The 26643-nt window shown below is 40.4% G+C and overlaps 1 protein-coding gene across 1 annotated transcript in view; it reads right to left on the bottom strand.

Annotated features, from left to right (window-relative positions):
• GPN1 (GPN-loop GTPase 1) overlaps positions 1–26643 on the bottom strand; it is a 115916-nt gene that overhangs the window by 78883 nt on the left and 10390 nt on the right. Inside the window, exons 2-8 of the mRNA XM_078650126.1 lie at positions 16973–17066; positions 11293–11332; positions 6843–6909; positions 6265–6299; positions 5453–5531; positions 5041–5135; positions 3438–3483 (exon numbers count right to left, since the gene is read on the bottom strand). Coding sequence (XP_078506252.1) covers positions 3438–3483; positions 5041–5135; positions 5453–5531; positions 6265–6299; positions 6843–6909; positions 11293–11332; positions 16973–17066 — 456 coding nt within the window. The remainder of the gene's footprint in view (positions 1–3437; positions 3484–5040; positions 5136–5452; positions 5532–6264; positions 6300–6842; positions 6910–11292; positions 11333–16972; positions 17067–26643) is intronic.

Genomic DNA, 26643 nt, shown 5'->3' with positions numbered 1-26643 from the left:
CATATAAGCAAGACCTATCAAAACGCATATCCATGAGTGACGCCTTAGCACCACCTGAGAAGCCTGTGGACCTCATCAATGCATGGCGCTGTACCACCATGCTGGTTCCCCTAATGTCAATGATTCGTAACATTCAATCTGTCGTGGCATCGCCAATGGCCTTCCATATTTGTAATGCATCATGATCGAATGTGGAACCAGCTCTTCAGTAAAAGACCAAAGGGCAACAAGACATCCTCACGGCTTCAGACGTCACTTCTGGGGAGAGCGGATGGGGGTCGAGAGTGAGGTCAGCATGGAGCCGTACTATACCGCCTACCGGCGTGCAGGGGCTATGCTAAAAAAATCTTCCAGATCCAGTCTGGCGCCTGCGGATATTCTAAAGGTGAAGAATGTGCAGTTAGAAATATCTATTAGAAAGTGGATTTCTCTAACATGTGCAAGTGTTACATCATATTATATCACTGCAACGAGTGGCATTTATTAGAAGTGATAGTTTTCAACCATTAATTTAGAAACATTCATGCGCTCCTGCCAATCTCTGATGACAACATTAATGGACGAAGAGGCAAGTCAGCGGTCATGTGCACCCTCTATGTGGCTTCGGGTGTTATTGTAAATGGAACAACATTATAGTCTTTTAAATCAAACACAAGAGACATTTTTGTATAATGAATATCCTCAACTCCTTTAATTTAAGGTGCTTTCATATCTGATAATGAAAGAAAGAGAAAGGCAAGGTGAAATAACAATTGCCTAACACACTATTTGGTCAAGCAAAGATCTGAGGTTGATCCTAGGTTTTCTAGTTTCACATTGTGGAATTCAGAAACTAGATAGGTACCTCTTTCTCCATCTCGTTTTACATCAAAAGCTAACACTTTCTCTTTAATTCTTAAACCCTGAGACTACCGCGTCGGTGGTAGACGGAAACCTTGTGAAGGTGTAGCTCGTTTTGCAGTTGAGGATCCAAAAGAACTCCAAGATGAGCTAGACCCAGGCATCTGGCTTCAACTTAGCACTACCTTTAGTAGCTCACCCTCCTCTATCACATAATGGCAACTAAGGGATGCCAAGACATGATTGGACCATGCCCAATTTGCTGAAGCAGGAGTACCAACACCACAGTAAAGGCCTTCTTGTTTCAAGGTCCGTAATTTTCTCACCCCACAACATTTAAGTGAGTTGACTATGAGATCAGTGTTTTCTCCCCCATTGGTTATAACCAGTCATGATTGGGTTACAGTCTTGTTTTATCATATACGTACTACCAGTGTTTAGTTTGATTGAAGTTCTTCGTAACTCTGAAAAAAAAGTTACGAAATATGTTCAAAAGTGACAGTCCAAGAGCACATAATTAGTCATAAGGGGAGCACAGAAGTAATAAAAACATGTCTTCTGGTTCCAAGTTTTTAATGTTTTAGCCAACCGGGGTGCGAGTGTTTCGGATAGTAAAACCTAGGGAGTATCCTCACCAAAGAAACGTTGTGGAACCTGTCCAGGCTCTTAATGAAGAGTTCAAAACCAGTATATTTTTGCAAAGTGGTAAAGTCAGAATTAACCATTGAGTGCCATGTGCCATGCTAGTGCCATGGCTAAAACGTTCCCACTGTACCATTTCTGGAGAAGGCGGTTGGGTGTTTGAATTTGTCCACCTCAGTAAGTTGCATACCTTGTTGGGGGCAGTGGAGCCTTAACAGTGTTTTTTTTTCAAATGTTTGGCGATTAAACACGAGATATAGTAAAGTACACTTTTGGCCCAAAGAAAATACGATGTATCCTCAGGCAAAGCCACTCGGAATACTTGTGTAATAGCAAATGTACGGCCATTGTATTAAGTCACAATTTTTGTAGATTAAACCTTTATATTATCACATTCTGCATTGCAACCAATTATCCCTACTAGCACTAAAATACAGACTACATGACACAGTATTGTAGGACCAGTTAGGACAATGAAGGGGAAAGGATTGTTTTATAGAAGTCACTACATTAACCAAGCTGGTTTCACTTCTTATGTTTATAGATGAGACTAAAATTAAATTGTATTCTAATTCAATAATCAAATTACTTCTTTTATACACCTGACTCGACAAAGGTAGCAATAGCAAGCAGAAAAGATTTACAACAGGGAATGGTAGAGTGATAGCAACTCAGATAAAGCATAACACTGTATCTGGAGTCAGAGCTCGTTGCAACACAGAAATACCCATTCTTCAGCTATTGGAAGACGCGGGAGACAGCTAAAAAGATCTGTTACCCTAAACTAGAAGCAGCTTCTACTATCTGACTGTCTATTGAAGCCTGAGATGATGGGTAACAGTCACCAATTGTGAGTGGGGGTGCACTTTGGCTCCGCCCCTTTGGAGCACAGCTGAAGCTCTAGTGTCGAATATCTCTTGTTGAAATGTGGAGTGACTCTAGTGACCCATCAAGTGCCTTCTGAACGGAGACATAAATATAAGAGGTGTCAGAAAATGAACAGGCCTCGAGGCATAGCTTTTCTAAACCGTACTTGGGACTTATGTGGCACAGACAACCCTGCCTCGCGCAGATAAACTGAGCTACTGTGCCCAAATTAATTTCTTTCCAAGACCTTATAGTGTGTGTTGCTACTATGAGCCAACAAGGAGATTTGGAGGTACTGCAGCGACCCCTCTCTAAACATAACCAATCGAATGACGCCACTTTCCCCAGCCCCTGCTTACCATTCAAACGATGATTGTATGTACCGGAAAAAGGTTTAACCATGCTCTGTACTATATCGCCTACGGGTATGTGAAAGGGAATGGAATCACTGGAAAACGTTCTAGGATTCTTGACACTTTATTTTCAAAACAAAGCGCTCATAATGCCAGTGTGGCAGCAGGCACAGCACATGCCAGCATTAGCCATAACACAGCATACTTGGGAGTCTTATCAAAGTTATTATTGTGCACTCAGCAGCAGATTAATTTGTTTCAGTAAACTTCCAGGCACACAAGGTGCAAGAGCCCTCTGAATGCTGCATTATTCAAGTATATCTGTAAATCATTCCAATAATATGTCCATCAGAATGGCTCATCTATTTGGCAGGTTGGTTGTATTTAGGTCACGGTAGATGAAAATCAAACTACACCCCAAATGCTCCAAACAAACAACTATGTGGATGCATTGTTTTCTGTGAAGACAGCATCCAGAGTTGTTTCCACTGGACTCTGTACCAAATTATCCCCATGTGCCCTATCCATGATCCCGTGAACCTCGGGATTGCCTCATTTTATGATGAATGCTCAAAGAGTCTGCAAAGAACTCAACACTTCAACTTCTGTCAGAGGAGGGGCGAAAGCTGTCATCGCAAACAGTGACTTAGCACTAAACCTCTTAAATCAATGACACATCACAGTTTTGAATTTCACTAAAGCAGTATGACAGTTTTGGAAGAATATAACTCTTACCTTGTTCATGACAACAATGAAAGGCAGTTTGGTTTTATACATGATGCTGAGAAGAGAAACAGGAAAGGTTATGTAAGGAGTTAACCACACTAAAAATGAAAGACTGAATAATAACAGATGCTGGTCAAGGATCTAATAAACAGATAATCGAGCAAAGCTAGTGCCTCATTCAAGACACTGATTCACAAAGCGAAGTAAGAGGATCATTCAGAATTAAGCACAAAACCAGGAGAGCGGTCCAGGGGGAACCAATTCAACTGCCCCACTTTACATGATATTACTCAAATAATAAAGAGAACAAATTCTAAAGAGATTATCTACTCAACACAATCCCTATACACACAGATACTTTTACTGTCTAAATTAATCACGGAATTTGGTTAATCTACAGCGTATTCTGCACTGCTTGTGGCTCATCAATTAATAGAATTACGCAATTTCAATAACTTGAGAGTTGTAACACATTTCCATTACTCAATTCCCATTTCCTTCCACAGTCTCATTACCTACAGAAGATCTGAAAATCTGTATTCTCCCTTCTTCACCAATCTGACTTATTTCTTCAGTACCCATTCTCCAACTACGTTTCTTGTTGGGAATTTTTTCCAGTTTCAATGGCAACCACTGTTTTTTTTTTTAAGTATAGGAGGTTAAGCACACCTGCATCCCCAAATAATGGATGCACGCCACTCGATCTGGGGATCTATTTATTTTTTTCTCCCTTGGCACTCAGCTCAGCATAGTCACCTCTGAGTGATTGAGTGACTTTGTCACCATCTGAGATTCACTATGATATAGGCAGACAAGAAGTGAGAGACTTGTTCTTGTGCCTTTAATTTACAAATTATTCCAATCACACACTAATTTCTGACATAGTTGTTCTCCATTCTTTGTGACTACCTGAGAAAGTATTGTCCACTTCTCGATCATGCGCTCCAAACAACAGATTTCAAGGAACTTGGACCGTTTTCGACCTCCAGAGGTGTCAGAGGCTGCTTTAGGCAGCAGTAGGTGAGCAGTTTAACCTTATTCTGGTCTTCAAGATGCTCATGTCCCTGTTTTTAGATTTTTGAACTCAAATATTGGCTGTCACAGTTTGCATCCAGAACAGCATATCTATAACTAATGCGTGAACCAATATGTTAAATCGACATTCTTAGATGCAGTACTTCACTATCTGTTTGACTCAGAAAAGATCACATTAGAATTAATACTACATTCCATTATACTACATTTTCTAATTAAATAGTTCCACTTATTGTTCTGGAGTCCTATTTTTTTTTTTATTGCACTTGCATTGAATCATTATTGTGAATTACGGGAAAGAACAGTGGCATTCTTTGAATGACTCCCTGGGGTTTTTCTATATATAAAGATGTTTGCAGCCAGGCTTTCAGGGGGATCACAGGGTTATTCTATTTGTTAGGCCAAGACTGAAATGTGTGCACTTTAGAGAGTGTCTCTCATAGAAAGGTCATGAACGAAGGCACACAGCCTATAGTATGTGCGAAAGGCATAGATGGTTAAGCTGCCTATCTTGGTGATAGGCGGTTCCTTTGCACTAAGAAAAAGAATCAACAAAGTAAAAAAGGACCTGGCTCACCTGCAGGCATACAGCATATTGGACATGAAGGTCACTGGGTTGGTGCTGCGAGAAGTGTCCATCACATAAATCACAATTGTGGGAAAAGATGAAGCCTGAGCCAATGAAGAAAGTACATGGCAATCAACACTTTACAATCAACATTTAATCATGCAGTTACTTTTTTACAATGATTCTAACAGTTGTCTCCTCTAAGCAAAAAGCAACCAAGCTGTTGTTCTACCCCTTCCTGTCAGCAGCATCTGCCACTTGGTTGTGCAGTGCAGAGCAAACAAAAAAGCATAGCTTCTGTCCAAAGACCTCTTGCATTGTCTCTGCCTTGAGCACTGTATCCCTCAGTTCTTTACTACAGGTCACTAATTCCTTCCCCCAAAACAAACTATGGTTTAACTGGGCCTTCCCAAGTACTTACCAGAGCTTCAGTAATGATCGTCCCAGACGCTGACCAAGTGAAGACTTCAATTTGTCCAGGAGTATCAATCAAGACATACCTTGAGGAAATAAAGGTGAGTGTGGCTCAGAATCAATTTGCATGTAGAAAAATTTAAATGTGTGCAATAAGCTGGCTTACTAATTAGAGAAAGAGGAGTCGCAGGGACAGAATGAATATGCTAGAGTTCTTTTCTTAAAATTGAACAATAAAAGGTACAACGCAATCTGACTCAGTTATGTTGTATATCAGAATCAACATGTATACGCTACCACAAGCACAACTAAACTCCAAAGGAAAGACTTTAATTACAGGGACATGAACGGAGTACACCCTCATAACTGTTCAATCCTTGCAAGGAAAATGCCTGCACCCATCGGAAACAAAGCAAGAGACTAACTGCTTATAGAGCTCAATCCTCTACAGTGTGGGCTGCGCAGAATATTTCACAGAAATGCCAACCTATAAGGCATTGGGACAAAATTCAAGTTGCTAGAAGATACAATTCCCTTAACTACAGAAGAAGGTGGGTTGTGCAGCCTGGATGTAGCACAAAAACATCCCTAATTTGGATGTAGCTGTGCTTGGAGCATCTACAAAGCATTAGAAGAGTCACCATAGAAAAATGATGTTGTATGTACATGTACACAGAGCTAATAACAATAAGGGGACAGTATTGTTGGTTAAAGAGTTCCAATGTTTTGGGTACACCAGAAGATAGTCACTGCCACATAGTCAGACAAAATGCAGGGATAACAAGTCAAAGCATTAATGAAATTTCCCTGAATACTCACTTGCAGTTTTCTTGTTTCTCAATAAACTTCATGACCTAGTGAGAGAGAGAGAAGGGTGAGAAACATAATTTATTTTACATTTCTCATTCTCGCTAACATAGCAGGGCAGCACTGTGAAAATCAGATGAAATGTTACCAGAGAACCCAAACGTGGAAAGCCCAAGGCGAAATAACTACAACCAACGGCAATCTAATCCCAGAACATCACGATTTGTGGTCTGTGGTAGCCTTGACATAAAAACTTTCAGTGCTTTAAATACCAAGTACTGCTTCCTTATCCTTTCGTCCAATTACCTCCTTACATCAAGGTGCCAAATGCAGGACAGAGTTTTGTTATCACTTTAAACAGCTGAGGATTGTTCCTGCTGCAAGATGCATCTTTACTGGTCTGTGCATGACTCTGCTTCTTCCAATATGCTCCACTAATTTGCAGTACACAGTTCTCGCTCCAGAAACAACAAGCAAACCGGATATCACATGCCACCATTTCTCGTATAAATGCTCTCTAAGCAAGTACATATTTCGCTGGTGCAGCTAATAAAACACGCCCACATCAGCAGAATAACACACCAACTTACCTGATCAAATCTGGTGGCAAAGAGATTCAAAGATGTCACTATTCCACCATTAGGACCAAGACCATACCTGTGCACATGGTTAAAGAAAAGTAGTGCTCCACATGTGGCCACAAGAAAAAACAGATCACATGTATGGGACATAGTAGCCTATTTTCACACATGTATGCCCCCACATTACACAACGATTTGCGAATCAGCTCTTCCATCAAACTGGGAACGTGTGACCGAAAAGCCCTCCAACTCAGGGCAATACTCATGCTTTTAGCCCTTTTCTAGGCACAACAGTGCCCTGCAGGACACGCTCCCTCTACACACATGGACACACACTAATCAGCATTAAATCGACTGGTTAGGCGTAAGGGCAATGCTCATGTGATCCTCGTCACAGTCCATTATCGCCACCACAACACTCAAAGCAAATCTAAATAAACACATTTAGGCTAGTTTGTGTGCAATCCCAGATGATGTCTGGCACAATGGAAGCAGAAGCTCTCTGTACAAATAACCCTGGTAACCTTTAGCAGGTCTGCTTTTGTTAAAGTAATAGCAACCTTTTGGAACCTCATCACTGAAGGAAGCAGATTGAGTCAGAGAATTATCCCACGTAAGAGAGTTCCTGCCTTGAATCTAGCAGCACAGCTTCAAAAGCTCTAGTCTACAAATATCTCATAAATACAAGATTGAGTTTATGGGCTTTGCAATGCGCTGCATATCAAATTTGTGCCTTACTGCTTGTAATGGGTGGCGGCCACGATGATGGTTAAGGTACAATGTGCGGTCTTTAAGTTGTAGTGGCTTTGCACAGTCACGGCCGAGGTCACAGTACAAGATCCTAAATAATCCTTCAAAGCCTCCTTAGAGTTATACATGTAAATGGGAATCTTCTACCAGTGGCGCAAAAATGTCAAGGACGTTCTTAGAAAAAAGGTGCAGACTATTTTGATGAAATGATCAAGACTGATTTGCCTAGTTTAATGTGGCCAGTTTGTAGGATGAGAAAGTGGGTTTTCAAAGCTCTGTGAACTTTAAAATCCCTCAAGTGTGAAGCAGAGGTGTTACAGATGGTACATACTGACAAACAGACAGATTTTCCACCAAATCTTTTCAGCAGATGTAGCAGAGTTTAAGAAATACCAAATTAGAGCCTGAAGGGTGGTACTGCTTTAAGCCTTCCGTTGGGTAGGCATGTGTGTTGCTGTGGAAGAATTATGAAACATGCAAAGGGTCTTTAATTTCATCTCTCAGGGAGCTAGCAGTTTCCTGAGTGCAGCAGTGATATGGTAAATGAATTTTAGGCAAAGCAGCAGTTGGGTCTTGATAGAGGGGCCTTTTTTATCGACCTTGGTAGGATGAAGGTCTGATGTGAGCCCTACTTGACAAAATCTGAAAATAGGCTAAAATGACCAATTTTCACTATATAAAATCAGCAAATGAAATACCATGGATCCCCTGAATCCCGGGTTTGTAGGCCCAAGCCAAAGGCCAAAGGCCACCGCCTTATGTTAACAAAATCCACTGGACCTAAATAAGATTTAAACGTGCATTTCTGATGTACTGAACACAGCGAGGCAATTGAGCAAACCTGGAAAGTACAGTAGCCTTTCACAAGCCCCATTGCAAGACACCCCCCACACACACACGTACACAGACCCAGCCAGTACAAGTTGGCACATCTTGGACTCTTGCAGACATATTGTTCTGAAAGATAGCTTGCATGAAATAAAATCCACAGCACCTCAGCACCTGTCGTAGGTTCCGCTCTCACATATATTTTTAGAAATGTACGTAACAAAATGTTCTTTAAAGATGTCCTTCCGGTGTCCTAGAACACATGTGGTTAGACCACCTTCACTGAATGGGCGTAGGCCAGTGTGTCACCATAGAACCTGGTTCCGCATTTTCAGGTATATCAGACCCAACCGTCAAGCCAGAGCTCTGCTGATTTGACTTTTGCATGCAAGCTCTCCGGCTAGCCGATTGTCTGACTTGGGATGTCAATTCCTCTCTCTCAGGTGGTGGACTTCCTAAGCCAGATAATACTTCTGTCTTTTTGAATCTCTGTCCTTGCTCTGTATTTTCCATTCACACCCAATTCCTTGCATTTTAGGTTCCCTTAAGCTATTAGGCCCTGCTGGGATAGTCTCCATAGCTAAGGTGCTTCTAGGCACTAGACTTTAGAGTGTTCTGCTTTCCCTAACTAATTTCAATTGTGCCTTTCAAATGTTTCATTGCTCAGGCTGATCGATTAATAAATGCATTTTCTGATGTACTTAAGACTTAACGAATAAAATGACACTTCAAATGTGATCTTTGTCATCTCATATCATTGTTCCTCAGTGAAGCGTTGCGTCGATGACCTGTGACCACGGCTCATGACCACAGCAGGGTGGTTTGTGACCACACCCTAGAGGGCTTCCGTTCTCCCCTCATCAGTCTCAAGTTAATGGTATATTCAGAATATGAAAAATGCCTTCTTGAGGAGCCCAGAGTGCAAACTATTACAACTGTCTAGATGGATACACAATACAGCAACAATCAAGTGAGTTGTTGGAAATAAACAATGATAAACACTGAAGTGTTCAAAGTGAAAGTGGTCCATCCATGAATATGGCAAGTCTCCAAATATACCAGGAATGGGCCCACAACAAAAATGCCTAAACTGCAAGGATGGTCTAGTCACCTCAAGTAAAACATGCAACACTTATCTTCTATCACAACAGATTTTACATAAGACATCAGGATCTCTCAGAGTTTGGCAATAAGTCCAACCCTATTTACCATTTATGTGGCATCTTTAGCTTCTCTAATACGCTTGTTCATTGAGGACTTTTATTCATATGCAGATGATTGAAGACTAATAGTATGCTTAGACGGCACTAGCAACTATGAGCGTGACAGATTCAAAGTGTTTTAACAGTGAGGTAATTATTTTTGAAGAAACATCGTGTTGGTCCACCAGTTGGTGTCAAGACGAACTAGGACCCTCCACTGTCCCTTTAGACGTTGTTAAACATCTAGGGGTTATATTAGATACGGATTTAAAATGAAACACTTATTACTAAGCTCTTTATAGCTACTTTTTTATTTTATGGACTTTGAAAAACATTTTACAATTTCTACCAGGATATAACACTCTCTAGATTGCAATCCATTCAAAATGCAGCTGTGCAATTTATATTACGATAGACTAAAAGCACACACATATCAGTTCATATCAGCTCATCTAAAACTTCTTCGTCGACTTACTGTTAACTTGAGATGCCTCTCTAGGGCCCTAGTTTTATGTCATGAAGTAGTTCATGTTGTCATCCTACCTATATGCAAAGTCACTTTAAACATAATACACCCCCAAGAGTCGTACGATTGCAACAAGCCAATCCGTTAGCGATTCCACATTACCACCGCTCAATTGGAGGGTCGTGGGTTCTCTCTTCTCAACACAAACGCCTGAAACTCTTTGCCACTAGAGTTCAGAATCACATGAAACATACTCGTTTTCAGAAATACTTCAAAACATCTCTGTTGAGCACTTTATAAATTCCTTAAATACCGGTTATGCCAGGTTCAGAAAAGCAGTGTCAGGGTGCCCTATGGGTAGCTGTATCGCTCTACAAAAATAAATCAAATTAAGATTAGCCTGGGGTAAATAAATGTAGAGTATTTTGTTAGACCTCAAAAGCCAACTGGTTATGTTCTGCTCTCCTCTCACGGTCAGGGACTGTAGAGTAAACATTGGAGCAGAGACAATTGACCACTGACAGAATGGATTCTAAAGGCTGCGCCTATCCAGTAGAAACCACAAATACCAGTATGAGCCGAGAGAGATTGGCAATTTCTGGTTTAGGGGAAGATTTATCTTTGTCACAATTCTCTGGCGCCTCCTAATTGGTGATGTGATACAGAGGGGACAATGTAGTGCCAGCTCACCATTACAGATCTGAAAAGTTACGAGTACTGAAAATGTAAACACAACGTTGTCTAACCATTGTGAAAGTCACCATCGCCTAACCATTGTAAAAGCACATCTTATGAGCAACAGAAAAGACCAATACAAAGCTTTGTACAATACTTCATAAACTGTTGCATGGTGAAAACGTAACAAAATAATATCAAGTGACATAAGTCAATGCACATCAAAACTAGCAGGGAAACAAGCCCATCTATACTTAAAAAGAAAAACAACGACGCCCCGGATCCCCCTTGAGCCCCGGCTTTTAATACTCTGCTTATATCCTGTCGCCAGACATCCCTTGCTCCCGGCACTTTGTAATACTGTCGATTTATTTCCAATGCATTGTTATGTTTATTTCATGTTTATTGCGAATAAAAAGAAATATAAAAAAAAGAAAAAAAAGAAAACCAAATAGATTTCAAGTGGCTCTGAATCCCAGGCTCTGTTCCGAGCTTCACAGTGGTTGTGAAATGATGGAAGTTCTTTTGAAAAGGATACTGTTTCATGACCTCCTTGTACTTGACAGTGTCTCTGATATCTAGAAAATAAAATAAATGCATTTAATATTTTTTCTCTGACTACATAAGATTATGACGAAAACATGCTTACTTGTAGTAAAGAACAAGAGACAGCTTGCATTAGAGAATTAATCTGTCAACCGCATACAGAGAAAGGCGTTTGAGCAGAAAGGTTATTCATCGATGCTTTTCCACAGTAATAGGCTTAATATTTTGTTGCATCTAGAAAATAAACTTAGCACAGAGGAACTTAATGTCAGAAGATTACACGAAACCAATTGATGGAGTAGTGTTTTGTGAATGAGACGTTGGAAGATAATGACCCCACTTAAATCACACAGAGCAACTTAATACCCATAGACTGTTCAAGATATATTCTATGAAAGAGAAACTGTTCAATTGGGACTGTGGCGACAAGGTCTCTCGTCACTTACAGACGATGGTAACTGCATGCCATTTAGAAAAGATACTCAAAGTGGTAGGAACTCCCTACTAAAAACGTAGCACTTCTTTGTATATTTTCAGGCCCACACTGTGAAACCGAACCTCTTTCCTAGTGTGTTGCCTTCAAGCAAGTAACCACAAATGTATTGCCAGGCCTGGTGACTCTGTGGATGAATGCACCACTGCGGGCATATGTGTTTGACTCATCACCTATCACAGGTTCAGATACCGGTGGTTCGCTCATCATTTCATCCTTCCGAGGGCAATAGAACGAGTGGCATTAAACTGGGTAACAAACATCTGTTTTCCAGAGCCAAGAAGCCCTTTGGGGTGAACGTGCACATTGCATACATAAAATACATGTTCAGTTATGTGAGAAACCGTCATTCTGCAAGTTGGTTTAAATGGCATCAGTTTATTGCTGAATTAATACAAACTCACTTTGCTTCAAGTTAATATCTCCTGACGAAAAGGTTTTCGCGTACACGGTCCTAACTCAGTGATCAAAAATTAGTCTACAGTCTTCCAGTTGTATTCTGAAGATCATAGTTTAACAATTCAGATTCTCAAAACCGACTCACACGTTCTCCTCAATAGCACAATTTGCTACAAGTACAAAGCAAAAGGTTTGGGGATTCCAGCATGCATGCTTCTTGTGGCAGCTCTTACTCCAAGGTGGGAGGGAATCAGGCATGAAAGAGACCTGAATCATTTAGAGGTTAGACCTACAGATTGGCTTTGTAGAGTGAGACTAAAGTGGGTTTGCTACTGAAGAGAAAACTAAGGTTGTAGAGAGACAAGTAGAGTTAGACAGATTTGAATACTAGAATAAGTTGTGTAATATGACCACTAGCCATTATGATTGATCCTTAGAAACTGTATAGACATACTGTGTGATTTAATAAAATACAAAAACAGAGATAACCTCTTGAGAAGAGGCTCAAGTGAATGACAGCCGAGTTTTTACATAAAATATCAGCTTGAATCCGAGACCCGCACACGCTTGAATTACTATATTAAAGCAGGAATGGACAAACAGGAGCTGAAACAAAGAAACGGCTGGCTATGTATCATTTATAATGAAGGTGGTACTTTTAAAGAGAATATTAATCCCAAATGCTTTCAGTATATGCTCTAAAAACAATACAAAATAAACCTGGAACAGGGGATACTCCTGCTTAGAATCCACAAATAGGAAGAAATATGGAGAAAGCTATTTGTTTTTTTAACAGGCAGCTATGAAAAATCTTTAAAAGGCCATTTCCCTAAACTTACTAACAATTAATTATTTTCCCCAAATAAATTGCTTTCCAAATATTATTTTTGCAAGCATGTTATTCCACTTAGGATGCCTTTTTTATAGAAACTGTCTTCATTATTAACAGGAAGTGGAATTGTAGGAGTCAGTAAATCAATGTATAGCAACAAATGTGGTCACAGTAAAATGTATGGGAAAATGTACACAGAGTACTAAGTAGATGGGTGTAATCGGGCAATATTTGTAGCCATATAAATGTTCCCTTGTCAGTTTTGAAAGGAAAGAATATAATCCCACCTATAATGATCCTTCCTAGTGTCTTTCTCCCACAAAGCCCTTAATATACTTTTGAAATTGTGCAGGATTCTTTCAGCCCTGGAAGCCCACCCATGCCCAAAGCCTGATTCTATTACGGCAATTTAGAGCTTATTCCATCTCTTGTAATAAAATTGTTTCATCAACTGCCAGCATGTCTACGTCATGTGTTGTTGGATAGGGTGATTTGGGAAATAATCAAAAAGAGGCAGATGAAGTCAGATCGCTGTACATTTTATCAATAATGCAAAGAGGCATTTTAATATAGTGGCTATTTTGGTGATGTACATTTGCGATTTTACTCTGTTACATCAAGTAAGAGATTACTCACTTCTCATGTTTCTCAGCGTTTATAACCTCAATTTTATTTTTGGTGAGGGTCCAGCCTTTGTAGACTTCTTATACTCAGATTTTGGACTTTCTGTAATGTGCTGTTCGCCATCTCCAGTGAACCGACTTATCGCCAGCTCATGTTTCCACTCGGTCCTACTTCAAATGTTCTAGGCAGTTAAGAATAAGGGGTATTGGCAGAAAAAACGCCCAAAAGAAAAAAAAAACTAAATTACGTCAGTTTTCTACAATTTTTTCTAGATTGTATTAAATTAAGAATGCTCCTACACTGAGTAACTCTTACTTGGAATTGGGAGACAACGCAACGTGGACAAAATCAGAAGAGGGCCTCTGCTACAGGAGGTCTGCTCAATGGACTCCTGGGCTGGAAGGGATGACCCCAATGAGAAGGTTTGTTAAAGTTACATTGAAAGAGGGCCAGTCGTTTATGTATCTGAATAGAGCAGGGAAATATTTAATACGACTGACTAAAATAATTAGTGGACAAAACAGTGTTCATTGTGCACAGATAGCAAACAGATTTAATGTCAATTTTTTTTTCAGCTAGGTGTCGAAAATCTTAAACATTTTATGAAAACGTGTTTCCCTTTGGGATAAGGACATCATGTATGCAACAAAAAGCCCTGGGAATGGAAAGTTTCTATTTCCATAAATAAGGACATAAGACTTAAGCAATTCACAACCTAGAAACAGCACCCACTAGTGGGCTTCATAATGATATTAGATGAGTGGACAACTGTTGTTCATCAATCAAACAACACAGGAAAGGATATGGAAACCTTGGCTCCCAACATCACCCTAATAAATTTGCATCACTTATATTACAGACTAAATGACTGACCTTCAGACCACAGACTGTACTTGCATCAAACCTTTAGGGGTGGTACCGAAAATGTAATACTTGCACCACAATTGCGGAGCTATGGAATAATTGGATTTTCTGCAGTTAGACTACACTACTGAACAGAATGCTAGCAAAGAACAAAAACTGTGCCATCAACATAGAAACATAAGAAATAGTGACTCATAAAAAGTGAAGTGTGTTCTGTGATTTGCACCGAAATGCAACTTGTACTTTACAAAGACTTAGAAAAAAAATCACAATGTAAATTACCACCATGGTGGGTAGGGGTGGACGTTACGTAAGTGGTAGAAGATAAAGGTTGAAAAGATTAAGGTCCAAACTTACAGGTCCCATGGGTGGTGGACAAAACTGTAAGATGAAAGACTGGACATAGAATGGCCTTGGGTGAAATGAACAAGACTAAGATCTTGGTGCAGATGGTGGTGTCCATTAAGCAGTGTGCAAATTCCGGAATCAGAGAGTTTGTAACGGATGGGAAGGAGGTCTGAGTCTCCTCAGCAAATAGCTTCCTGGGAAAAAATGAATGACAAGATGGTGTAGCCGATGGTTGTTGTGTATAGAAGAAAGGAGGTGGCCAATAGCAGACTCTTGATGGATGCCCCCTGAAGTGATTATAGATGTGGAACTGATGCAGCTCTCTGTACAGAGTAGGAACAGCTTGAAAGGTAAGCTAGGAAGAGTATTATTAATTAGAGGTGCATCAATGTTGCGATATGTGATTGAAGAAAGGGTAACCTCAGTAAGTTGAAAGATAAGGCTGAGTGAGAAAATTTGCGGGGGCGAAGGAAAAGGGAGCAGCAGGATATCCCACCTTGAGCAATACTCCTAGGAATAGCGGGGAAAGACAGGGACAAATTTATAAGGTACAGAGAGAGGAGGGAAGAGGGTGTTTAAAGGAGAAGCTGTAGTTTAAAGGAAGGCATATGGGCACAAAAAAAGTCAGTGGTAAAGATGAAGGATGGTGTTTGAAGGCAAGTATCTTTGGATATTTTCAGAGACTGGAGTACATGCACGCAAATCAGCATAAGCAAAGAAACTGAGTGGAGGAATGAAAAGTGGCAAGAGAAAATGGGAGGCACAAACTGAATAATTCACAAAAAGGAATAATTATTGAGGTTGGAAAAGCAGAGACTGGTATAAAGACATGTTCAGGCATTATAACCCGCAGCTATGGATTAGCCCAAGTGTTCACTTTATATGGATATATTTGCAGTTTTTAAATTGAAGCCTACAAGACAGCACAGCTGTCTGGTTGCTAAAGACTTCTGGGGCCAAGCTGAACTAAGAATGCATTCTGCCCACTGCTTACCATTGGCTTTGTGAATCGCAACTCACATTTGATGCTTTCTGTTTACTGGCTTGATTTGTTTTAAGCTGTACAGCCTATCTTTGTCCCACCTGTATTCTTCCATGAATTGTCATTTTCTGTAAACAAGCCTTTACTTTTTGTTCTAGTCACATTTGCTGTGCTTTCAAAGACAGAGGTCAAATGTCGGGTTCTATCTTGTGAGGGAGCTTTCTGTTTACTTTTCTTTTTCGGACTTCAAAGCAAATGGATTTATCGGACAATCTGGGGTGTGAGAGAGGAAAGGATTTTTTCTAGTAGACAAAATGTAAATGTCTGTAAATGAACTGTGTAACTATGTCAGAATATATCAGAATTAGGAAAGCACAAATGAAGCACAAGTGTCCTGGAAACATATTTTAATACGATCAAAAATCAATACACTAGGTGATGCCATTTTTTCACATTATCGTTTGTGCACTGAACAGTTTTATAAGTAAATCTCAATGTCTGTGCAAATATATTGGTAGTTTCAATTGAAAATATGTTGTCTGTAATGGCAATGCACTACCACACCATGCATACTTTACTCCACAACACTTCACGACACCCCACTCGCGACACTCCAGACCACTACCTTTAAACCATGCTGGACAGTAGTCAAGCTGTTGTACAACATGGCTGAAACACATTGGCAAAGCCAATAGCCCTTGTATAGGTACAATCTACTGACGTTGCCAATGCTTGTTTATAGCCACTGGCTGGACTTACACCAATAGGACTTGTGAGAGACAGAAAAAGGCTAAATGGTAACTCAGAGTTTATGATTTTATGTGAACCATAGAAAATAATTATTTCCAACTTGGACTGCTAAAACCGAGGGAAATTACACGTGCCGATTCTGAAGGATTCACACCAGCTCTAATAGGACTATCTTAGACAAGGATTATGGAAAAGAAAGAATGGTGTGTGTTCATTCCATTCATGTTTCATAGTGTGACTGGTTTGTAGACTCCGCTACAATGTACAATTCCTGCACGCTCTCAAGTAAAATATACACTTTCAGTAAATTCACATCTAATGCCCTGTGCTCTCAAACGTTTTGCCAAGAGTGAGATGCCGACCACACCATGGACACTTACCGATGTTCGCTGGAAACGGTATCTGATGCACAGCTGGATCCAGATTAATAACATATGGTGGTGACCCCTTGTAGTGCAGGTGTGATGTAAGCCTCTGGCAAGAAAAGGGAGAGAGGGCCTGGTCAAACAATGCTTGGTTGCCAAACAATCAATCACATACCACAGTAAACTTCTTACTAAATATATTACAAACCTTCTGTATAGCCTTTCATACTGGATTCCACCTTACGTCTTTGCATTGCTAAAGGGTGAACTCGGAAAAGAACACCTTAATAATATTTCTGCATCTTTTAAACTCATCTAGATTATTGTAATCATCGAAAGCATTTATTAATCGTTAACACCTGGACAGACAACTACGGATTACTGTTGACAGACAGCAATGACAGTCTGAAGGGGGGTGCTTTCAACGCTTCTGAATTAGAACACTCTTCCCATCAATAGCAGTTAGGTAGGGAATTTCACAATAAGCAGAATAGATTATGTAAAGTCCTCCCACTAGTGTTCTTCTCAATACTTCTTAAAGGCGTCAGCAACTTTTATTCGGCTGATCATAAAATTCACTCAGGCAGACAAAGTTTAAGGTGTTTTAAATTGAGGGAATTTTTCTACATAGTGCATTATGATCTAAAGTATAGGTCTTATATTGGACCAGATCTGAGACTGGAAGCCTATGCATATTTTCCAAAGTATGGGAGACGTGGGCTCTTTTTTACTGCCCCAGCTGCTGAGGTTTGAAGCACTTCACTTCAATGATTGTAGTAGCTTTCCTCTACTTCAATGATTGTAGTAAGATTTAATGAGATCTCTAAAACTTTAGACGGCAAATCAAGGTGATTATATTGTTCACATGGCAATTCACGTACATGTAAGAATCTACGACAGCCAACGTAAATCAAGGGGGATTCATCACCCTCAGTGAAACATGGTGATCGGTAGACCTCTGTTGAGCCCAGGCCAATAGTAGGGCTCCACACAAGGAGAAGGAGGATAGGGGCTTTCGGGAACATCCAATAGCTGAAGACTAAGGCGTTTTGGGCGACCCCAGTGATAACATACTACCCTCTTAAGGGGATGAGGGAACACCTAATTTCAAAATCTCTTTTTACATTACTTTGAACTGTTTGTTATCCATTGTATTTGAGATAATGCGTACGCTCCACGTGTCGTTCAGGAGAGCATGTGATGCTCCTTTGAGAGGCTATTCAAATAGTGGACTCTCCCTTGGACCTGCTGGTTGGGATTGTTCTTCCCCCATGAGACACTCCTGCCCTTTCCGACTCCTATAAATCCACTAAGTACAAGAACAAATACTCCCCACTTCTTAGTCCCACTGAACCCTTTTTCAATTCCACACTTTTAATTCAGCTGTGGCTGTCACTACGGGACTTAGTAGGCTATTGTTGATTGTTGCTTTAACTCTTGCTTTCCTAAGGTGACAGGCAAAAAGCACGTTAAAAAGCCTGCTATTTGCTACTTAATACTTCTACCATCCTATGAGTAAACAAGATATGCAAACATTTTTTTGCCGAAGATTCAAAACCCAATAAAAATGAGTTTAAAAAGGGGATTAACATGGTCCTTTACCTCAATTTCCTTTTCTCCTACCCGAAGGATCAAAGGAAGTGACACGCTTCACTGATTCTGATGCAGTTCTTATCGACACACAAGTGAAATTTAGAAAGAAAAGAAACCCTCGTCACACTTCTCTGGACCCATGTAAGGTCTCGTAACCAATGGAAAACTATATGGGTGCCATCTGCACAACTTTGAAAGTACAACGCATCCTCTTAAAGGAGGGGTGAAGTAGTTGAACATAGATAATAAACAGGAAGGGGGCATTATTTCCATATTACTGTAACAAGGACCAAACATCATAAACAAAATAGCCGCCATTGCAGATAACCTCCTGAAACAATATCACTACATCACTCCTACTGCTGTCACAATGGCAGGGTAAAGTAAGCACTGTGCAGCATCACCACTACTAAATCACAATATTTACAATAACCACAAGCCAATTTTGCACACATTTGCACTTTTCTGTAACAAGTAAAAACAAAACAATGACTTTCAAATACCAATATTCTCACAATGTAGTTTAATTCCTCAAACCCCTATTCTTTGCCCTGCTAAGTATTCCATCGTACTACCACCTATAATGCAGTACAACAGAACTTGAGCCACCAAATCTATAAGGAATGACAGTTAAAGCTATGGTATTCCCTCTTTTTTGTTTCTTAATGTGGTGTGTTAATCTGGGTTTTTTAATGGTTTTTATTGAGTAGGTATACGGACCAAAAAAGGAATGGATAAAATTCGTACAACAGCATTAAAATACATACACCATAGATATGTCTTTAAAAAACAAAATTAGCAAAAAAGGGCTAGTGCGAAACAGTGCGATCGACCAACAACTACCAAACAGTGCTAGTGCATACAAGTGCATGTGCCTACATATCTAAAGACCCACATCCAAACATTCATATAACTATGGTTACTTAGCTAGCGCTACAATCTTGGAAAACACACCCCCTTTCCATTTTGCTCTTTCTTATAGCGCAGCTCGCCCAAATCCTTTTTTATTTGTTTAGATTTTTTTAAGCAGCATGGCACACCGCACTTTATCTTCATGGCGGCTGCTTTACAGAGGGCACCAATTCAACCGTTCACCTCCCCCTTTCTTTATTTAAGTTTAAATTGTTTTATGCGGGTTGTTGTAAAGCGCTGCTAACCGCTCTAAAGTGGCCTCAGGACACATCTAGCTCTTAGTTTGGGCTGCTCCGGAGTACCGGTTAATCGCCAGCTGCTGGTTTCTGTGGCTGCTGGAATCCTGCAGGGCAGTTTAGGCTGTGTGACACCCAATCTCACTGGTCAAACCTGTGCTTCTCCCCATTTTCACATTCACCCATCTGCTGTTCGCTACGTTAGAAAAAAAAAATCCTAAAGGTTTTTTTTGGGTTACTATAATGAATGTCTTTATAAAATAAACATTTACGAATGATGCTGGAGTTAGCCTCCTACTCAGGCCAGCATCTTATGCACAAGCTGAAGTTTGTATCAGATGCAGCCAGCTTGCAGGCAAAATTTTGTATAAAATACAATAAGTTTACAGAAACTTGCAGTTCAGGCAACTTTAGTTTATCAGACTTTGTATTGCCATACTATGAGTATGTTGTTTTTTAATTATAACACGTACCACTATTACACCTATTAGAATTCAGTCTGAGGCACAAAACTTTTCCACCAAAACATGAGACTACTGTGCCACCTTCAAAATTCATATTGATCTTAATATCCGCGGCACCCCTCTGCACTACCTGCATGTACATTTTCTGAGGCAAACAAAATTTGTCACAAGTGGCCACAAACGGAACACCCTCACTTTAATCAATTTCTATGCAGTTATGTTAAATTTAATCAGTTGTCTTAATGGAAATCACATTGTCTCAAACACACTACAGCCCGCTACAAGTTCCATAAGGATTTAGCTTGAGCCAAGCAATACTTCTTCCTGGGCCCACTGTGCCAACCCAAAGCAAATGCATTCCTATGGAGATTACACAAGGCCCAGTATGTTCGTCAGAAATGAGAGGAGCTCACATAAAGATACAGCGATATCCGTTTGGGAAGCATGAAAGCTAGCAAAATTAATTTTTATATTTGGCAGATCCTCAAGTACAGCTATTATCCTTCTTAAAAGATTAAGATCACCGCCTCCAGCATTTTTTTTATTTTTAATAACTGATACAGCCACCATCTGGATAGTTGACATTTGTAAGAAGGCAATTAACTCCTCTAGCCATGGGTTAAAAAGCATTTTTTGGCCAGATGAAATATTTATCTACTGAAAAATAACCTAAGACCAAGCTTTCGTGAACAATAGGTCTCATAGCTAATGCTCTTCCAACCTACTAACACAGGAGCAGACATAGTTCCCTCAAACTAGGCTTACAATTTAAAAGAGTTAGAAGCAATTATCCAGACCTAAAACCTTGCAGTAACATTTAGCTATAAACTGAGGACAGTTTGTTTTCCCCCCAACCTGGGACCTGTTCATTCACTCCCTGTTCTCCACACCCCCAGAGAAACCCCCCATTATATCCCAAACACAGAAGAGCAGGTCATTAAGACCAAAGGTAGAAATTTCACCACACTTACTCAAAAGGTTGACAGAGTCTTCCTACACATGTATGTCAGAATATTGATAAAATATTTTGAAATAAGATCATGTCCAAAATATAGATTTTAGGCATTGCAAATTAAAATATTCACAATGTAACCAACATAAAATATGGTTAGTAGAAACAAAATATCAATTGCAAAATATAAAGTAGAAAAAGACGGTAGTGCAAAAAAAGGTAAACAGATTTAACCGTAATATTTAAAAAATATAGTTAACAGTACTCAAAAAAATTCAATTAATGTATTCCAATTTCGAGTAAAGTATTTAATGCTAATATATATATATATAAAAAATAGGTTAAACATTCAATCTATATAAAATTAAATGCATTCAACTTTAAAATAAATTTAAGAAAAGATTAATATATTAAAACAGTATATCTGCATTTTTAGACAGCTATGCTTTCGCAATACATTTTCAATTTAATTTTACACGAACTACAAAAGCTTTCACAATATCAAAAAGTAGAAGGAAAATTATAACTAAATACATTTATAAATGTAAAAAATATGGACTCATGCCATTTAACAATGAAACTGTCTTTAAACATGAATTTCTAAAACAATTAAATTATTCCTCAGATGAGGAGGAGGATAGCATTACTGACTTCTCAATAGGTTCTGAGTCTGATTCTGAAGGGTCCAAGACAAGCGGTCAGATAAATAAAGATACACAGCGGAAAAAAAGGCGCACTATGATAAGAAGAGAAAGAGGCATTGATAGAGCCGCATCTAGTACAAACAGGAAATTGCTATGGGACTATGGCAGTGCCGCTAAAAAGTATCAGGGCCAAGAGCTAGGCGACACCCTCGATAATCACTCTATAAATATCTCTCAAGATGCAGCTGGAGCACCAGGTACTGCAAGCGCCTTCCAAGAAACCCCAACAGGGGGTAGTGGGGCGGACGGAGGAGGGGTCCCGGAATTCTCACAAAATGTCACGATGGACACGTTGTTTGACACTCTTAAACAGATGCAGGCCGAGGCAAGGGCAGAGAGCAGAAGAGCCAGGCATGACACTAAGAAAATTCAAACCTCAATCAGGAAAATGAACAAAAAATACCAGGAAGTGGAAGAAAGAGTGGGGCTTGTTGAGGAACGGACTAGCAGAGTCGAGGACGAGATTACTGACTGGCAAGCATTTAAAATGGAACAGACTAAAAGGGCAGAGGACCTGCAATGGAAAATCGAAGATTTCGAGAATCGGCAAAGACGGAGTAATGTGAGACTTCTTGGACTGGAGGAAGGGGTGGAGGGACAGGATCCCAGGGGATTCGTCATTAAATTGTTGAAAGAGGTCTTCCCTGAAGTACCTTGGCAATGGGAACTAGAAGTACAACGTGCGCACAGGTTCCCACTGGTTAACAAAAAGAGGAAAGATGAGAGACAGGATAATAAGCCTAGGGCCATGTTGGTCTTCTGCGGCAATTACCTGGCAAGGCAAGAGATAATAGAAAAAGCTAGACCAGATGCCAAGAAAACAGCCCAGGGAGTAACTTTCTTTGCTCGCCCCGATTTCTGCCACGTAACGGTAGAGAGACGGTGGCGACTTAGGCATATGATAACACCTTTCCAACAGCAAGGAGCGGAGGCTTATTTAATGTTTCCTGCAAAATTGAAGACCATCGTGGGGGGCTATGTGAGAATGTTTTTTTCAGAGGTAAAGGCCGGGGAATACTTAACAGAGCTTACTGAGAAAAATAAGGGAAGAGGGGGAAACAGATAAAGGCCTAAATGGTAGCGGTAAGACAGGTTGGCAACACAGGGTGTGGGGCAAGGAAGACAGGATATGTAATCGGGGAGGGAGAGGGGAGCGACTCTACAGGACATAGCAGCCACATATAGGTCATGTGTGACCTATTTGCCTGTGGAAGGGCTGATGGGGGGGAGGGTGGGAGTCCTGAGGGTGGGAGTCTTGAGGGTGGGGCGCTGGGAGGGTGGGCGGGCAAAAGGAAGGTTGTAAGGTGTAGGATAAGAGCACAAATAGCGAGAAAAGGGAGGAAAGAATATACTGGAGAGGAAAGAACATCAGTAAATATTTGGTTGGCAAATATTAAAAGAGTATGTCACTGTCGAAGAGTTTGTCATTTTAGTAGGGACATTTTTGTGATTTAAAATGGCGTTAAGGGTGATTTCCATGAACGTATGCGGGTTGAACAATGCGGATAAAAGACAAAAAGTCGCTGCTTTGCTGAGATCACTTAGATCAGAGATAATATGCTTGCAGGAAACACATATTGCAGGTAAAGAAATTTTCTTGTTGGGACAAATGGGGTTTGACATTCTTGCCCATTCAAAGCAAGAGACAAAGACAAGAGGAGTGGCAATATTAGCTAAAAAAGGGGTCGCAAAACTTAAAAAGAAAAAAGAAGATCAGGAGGGAAGATGGGTAATTGTGGAGGTGGATGTACAGGGGAGCTGTTACACAATAGTGTCAGTTTATGCCTCAAATGAGGATGAACCAGATATTTTTGAAATGCTGGATGGAGAATTGGCCCTGTGGGTGGAACCAATAATTTGTTGTGGGGATTTTAACATTGATGGACTAAATGGGATGAGTCTGTCGAACAGGGGAGGGTATAATGGTAGAAAGAAAAAAACGTGTAAGGCCATACATTATATGGTGCGGCATAATGCATTAGTTGACGTCTGGGCGGAAAACAACCCAATTGGGTCGGGGAGCACATTTTACTCAGCCCCGCATAAGATGGTGGCCAGACTAGACTTCTTTTTCATTTCTAGATCGATCATAAAAGATGCTAAATTAATAAAACTACCGAGAGTGGTCTCGGATCACAATCCACTAGTGCTGAGTATTCCAATGTCCATTAGGAGCGTGGGTAAAAATAGCACTTGGACATTTGAGAGAGGTTTATTAAGCGATCCAGGCTATATAAGACATATGCAGGAATGGATACCACAATATTGGGCGGAGAATAGGAACACAGCCACTACTAATATGATTTGGGACGCATTCAAAGCTGGGATCAGGGGAGAAACATTAAGTTATACATTGCAAAGAACTAAGAAAGAGAGGATCAAGACAGAGGAAAGGATGAGAGAACTGGAGGCTCTAGAAGAAAGATTAATCACAGCAATCCACAAGCGAGACCCACTGGAGGAAATACTTCTAGAAATAGAAATAAATAAAGCAGAGGCAGGGATAAATCTGGCTCAGAAGGCGGCAGGGAACTATTTAGCAAAGAGGGAAAAATGCTATGAGTTTAATGAAAGGGTGGGACACTTATTAGCAATACGCACTCGACAAAACTTGTCAGCAGGGGATATAAAAGAAATTAAAGATAGGCTAGGCAACGTGGTTGACACTCCAGAGGAGATACAGGAGGTTTTTAGAAGCTACTACGGTAACCTATACGATTCAGGTATAGGAAACGTGGATGGAGAAATCACAGACTATCTGGCGGGAATACACCATGATATATTAGACACTGCAGCCAAGGAAGAATTAGATCTACCACTAACACTACAGGAGATCAGGGAGGCCGTAAGTCATCTACCGGGGGGGAAAGCCACAGGACCAGATCAGATCCCGGCAGAATTTTATAAAATCTTTTGGGAGCAACTGGGAGGGGATATGCTAGAAACCTTTAGACAGGCACAAAACGGGTGCTCGATACCACGGTCATGGGCAGGCGCAGACATAATAGTGATTCTCAAAAAAGACAAGCCTCCAATGGAGCCAGGGTCTTACAGACCAATCACACTCCTAAATGCAGACACAAAAATCTTCTCAAAATCATTAGCTCAAAGACTTAGTAAAATCATAGAAGGGTTAGTTAGTATTGCACAGCATGGATTCATTCCTGGAAAAGGCACGACACATCACACTAGGCAGATGATAACCATTCTGGATGCAGCTGAGGTACTGCGAGATCCTGTCGCAGCCATATTTCTCGACGCTGAGAAGGCTTTTGACAGGGTCTCGTGGGACTATTTATGGAGGGTTATGAAATGGTTCGGGATAGGAGAGGGATTCATTAAGGCAATTCAGGCTCTTTATGAAAACCCAATAGCCAGGATAAGAATAAATAGAAACTATACGAAGGAAGTTCAGATCAAACGAGGGACTAGGCAGGGCTGCCCAGCGTCGCCACTGCTGTTTGCTTTATATTTAGATCCCCTGCTTAGAAAATTTGAGGCTAATAGGAGTATCCACCCAGTGATATTGCACGGGAGGGAGTACAAACTATTCGCCTATGCAGACGATGTGGCCATTATAACACCAAAACCAGGGAGGGCGCTAGTTGAAATAGAGCAGGAGGCTTTGAAATTTGGCATGATTGCAGGATATTCAATTAATAAAGGCAAAACCCAGATCGTTCAAAATAAATATACAATTCATCAAGACAATAGAATTGTCCCCGTAGCTACATATTTAGGGATAAAGGTGACCACGGACCTAGATAAATTAGTAGAAATCAATATGACCCCATTATTAGATAAAGTTAAAAGGAACACCGAAAGGATTCACAACCTACACCTGACGCTCATGGGGAGAATAAATGTTATTAAGATGATCACCTTCCCAAAATTTTTATACTTTTTTAGAGCGATCCCATTATTTTTTGAACAATCATGGTTTCGGAAACTGGAAGCAATACTTAATAGGCTAATCTGGGCCCAAGGGAAGACGAGAAGAGCGTATCGGTACATGGTTCTCCCAAGGGAGAAGGGAGGGTGGGGTGCTCCGGACTTTAGACTTTACTATTGGGCAGCATCACTGCAATACGCACAAGGGATGCTAGGCGGTGGGAGTACTGTGGAGCAGGACACAAATGTATATAGAGCACTTATTGGGGATGAAGCCAAGAATGGCCTGCTGAAAACAGTGGATTATAATTATTTTAAACATACTAAGTTCAAGACTTTACAAGCGGTTTATAAAATCTGGCGAGGGGTGGCAAAGAAGCTGGGGCTCGGCAGATATAACCATTACACACGACTATATAATAATCATTCATTACCAGGGGAAATATTCAGCGATTCAATTATGAAGGAATGGGATAACAAAGGGATTAGAAAGATAGGAGATCTTATGGATATTGAGGGGACAATTAGACAATTTCAGGACTTAAGGGGGAAATATGACATAAGTGGGAACAATTTTTTTAAATATTTACAGCTAAGAAGTTATCTAGCAGACAAAAGAGGTGGACCAATAGGGTTCGAATCTAATAGAATCATGGAGTACATAGAGAAGGCGGATAGATGCACAATCAGACAGCTCTATGCAGAATTGTATACATTAAAAACCGACGATATAATTAAATTTGCCACTAAATGGGCGGAAAAGGTGGGTGCCTCCATGGAGGACTTACAGACATCTTTGAAGTTAGGCCATACAGTTTTAGCTTCTGCAACATTACAATCGCAGCATTTTAAAACTATATACTCTTTATACCACACGCCAGCAAGAATTGCACAATGGGGGGGGGTCAATGGAATCACATGCCCACGCTGCAAC

Source organism: Lissotriton helveticus, chromosome 6 (genome assembly GCF_964261635.1).
Source record: "Lissotriton helveticus chromosome 6, aLisHel1.1, whole genome shotgun sequence".
Taxonomy (NCBI): Eukaryota; Metazoa; Chordata; class Amphibia; order Caudata; family Salamandridae; genus Lissotriton; species Lissotriton helveticus.
The sequence above is the reverse complement of the archived record's forward strand: the minus strand, read 5'-3'. Positions and strand labels throughout refer to the sequence as shown.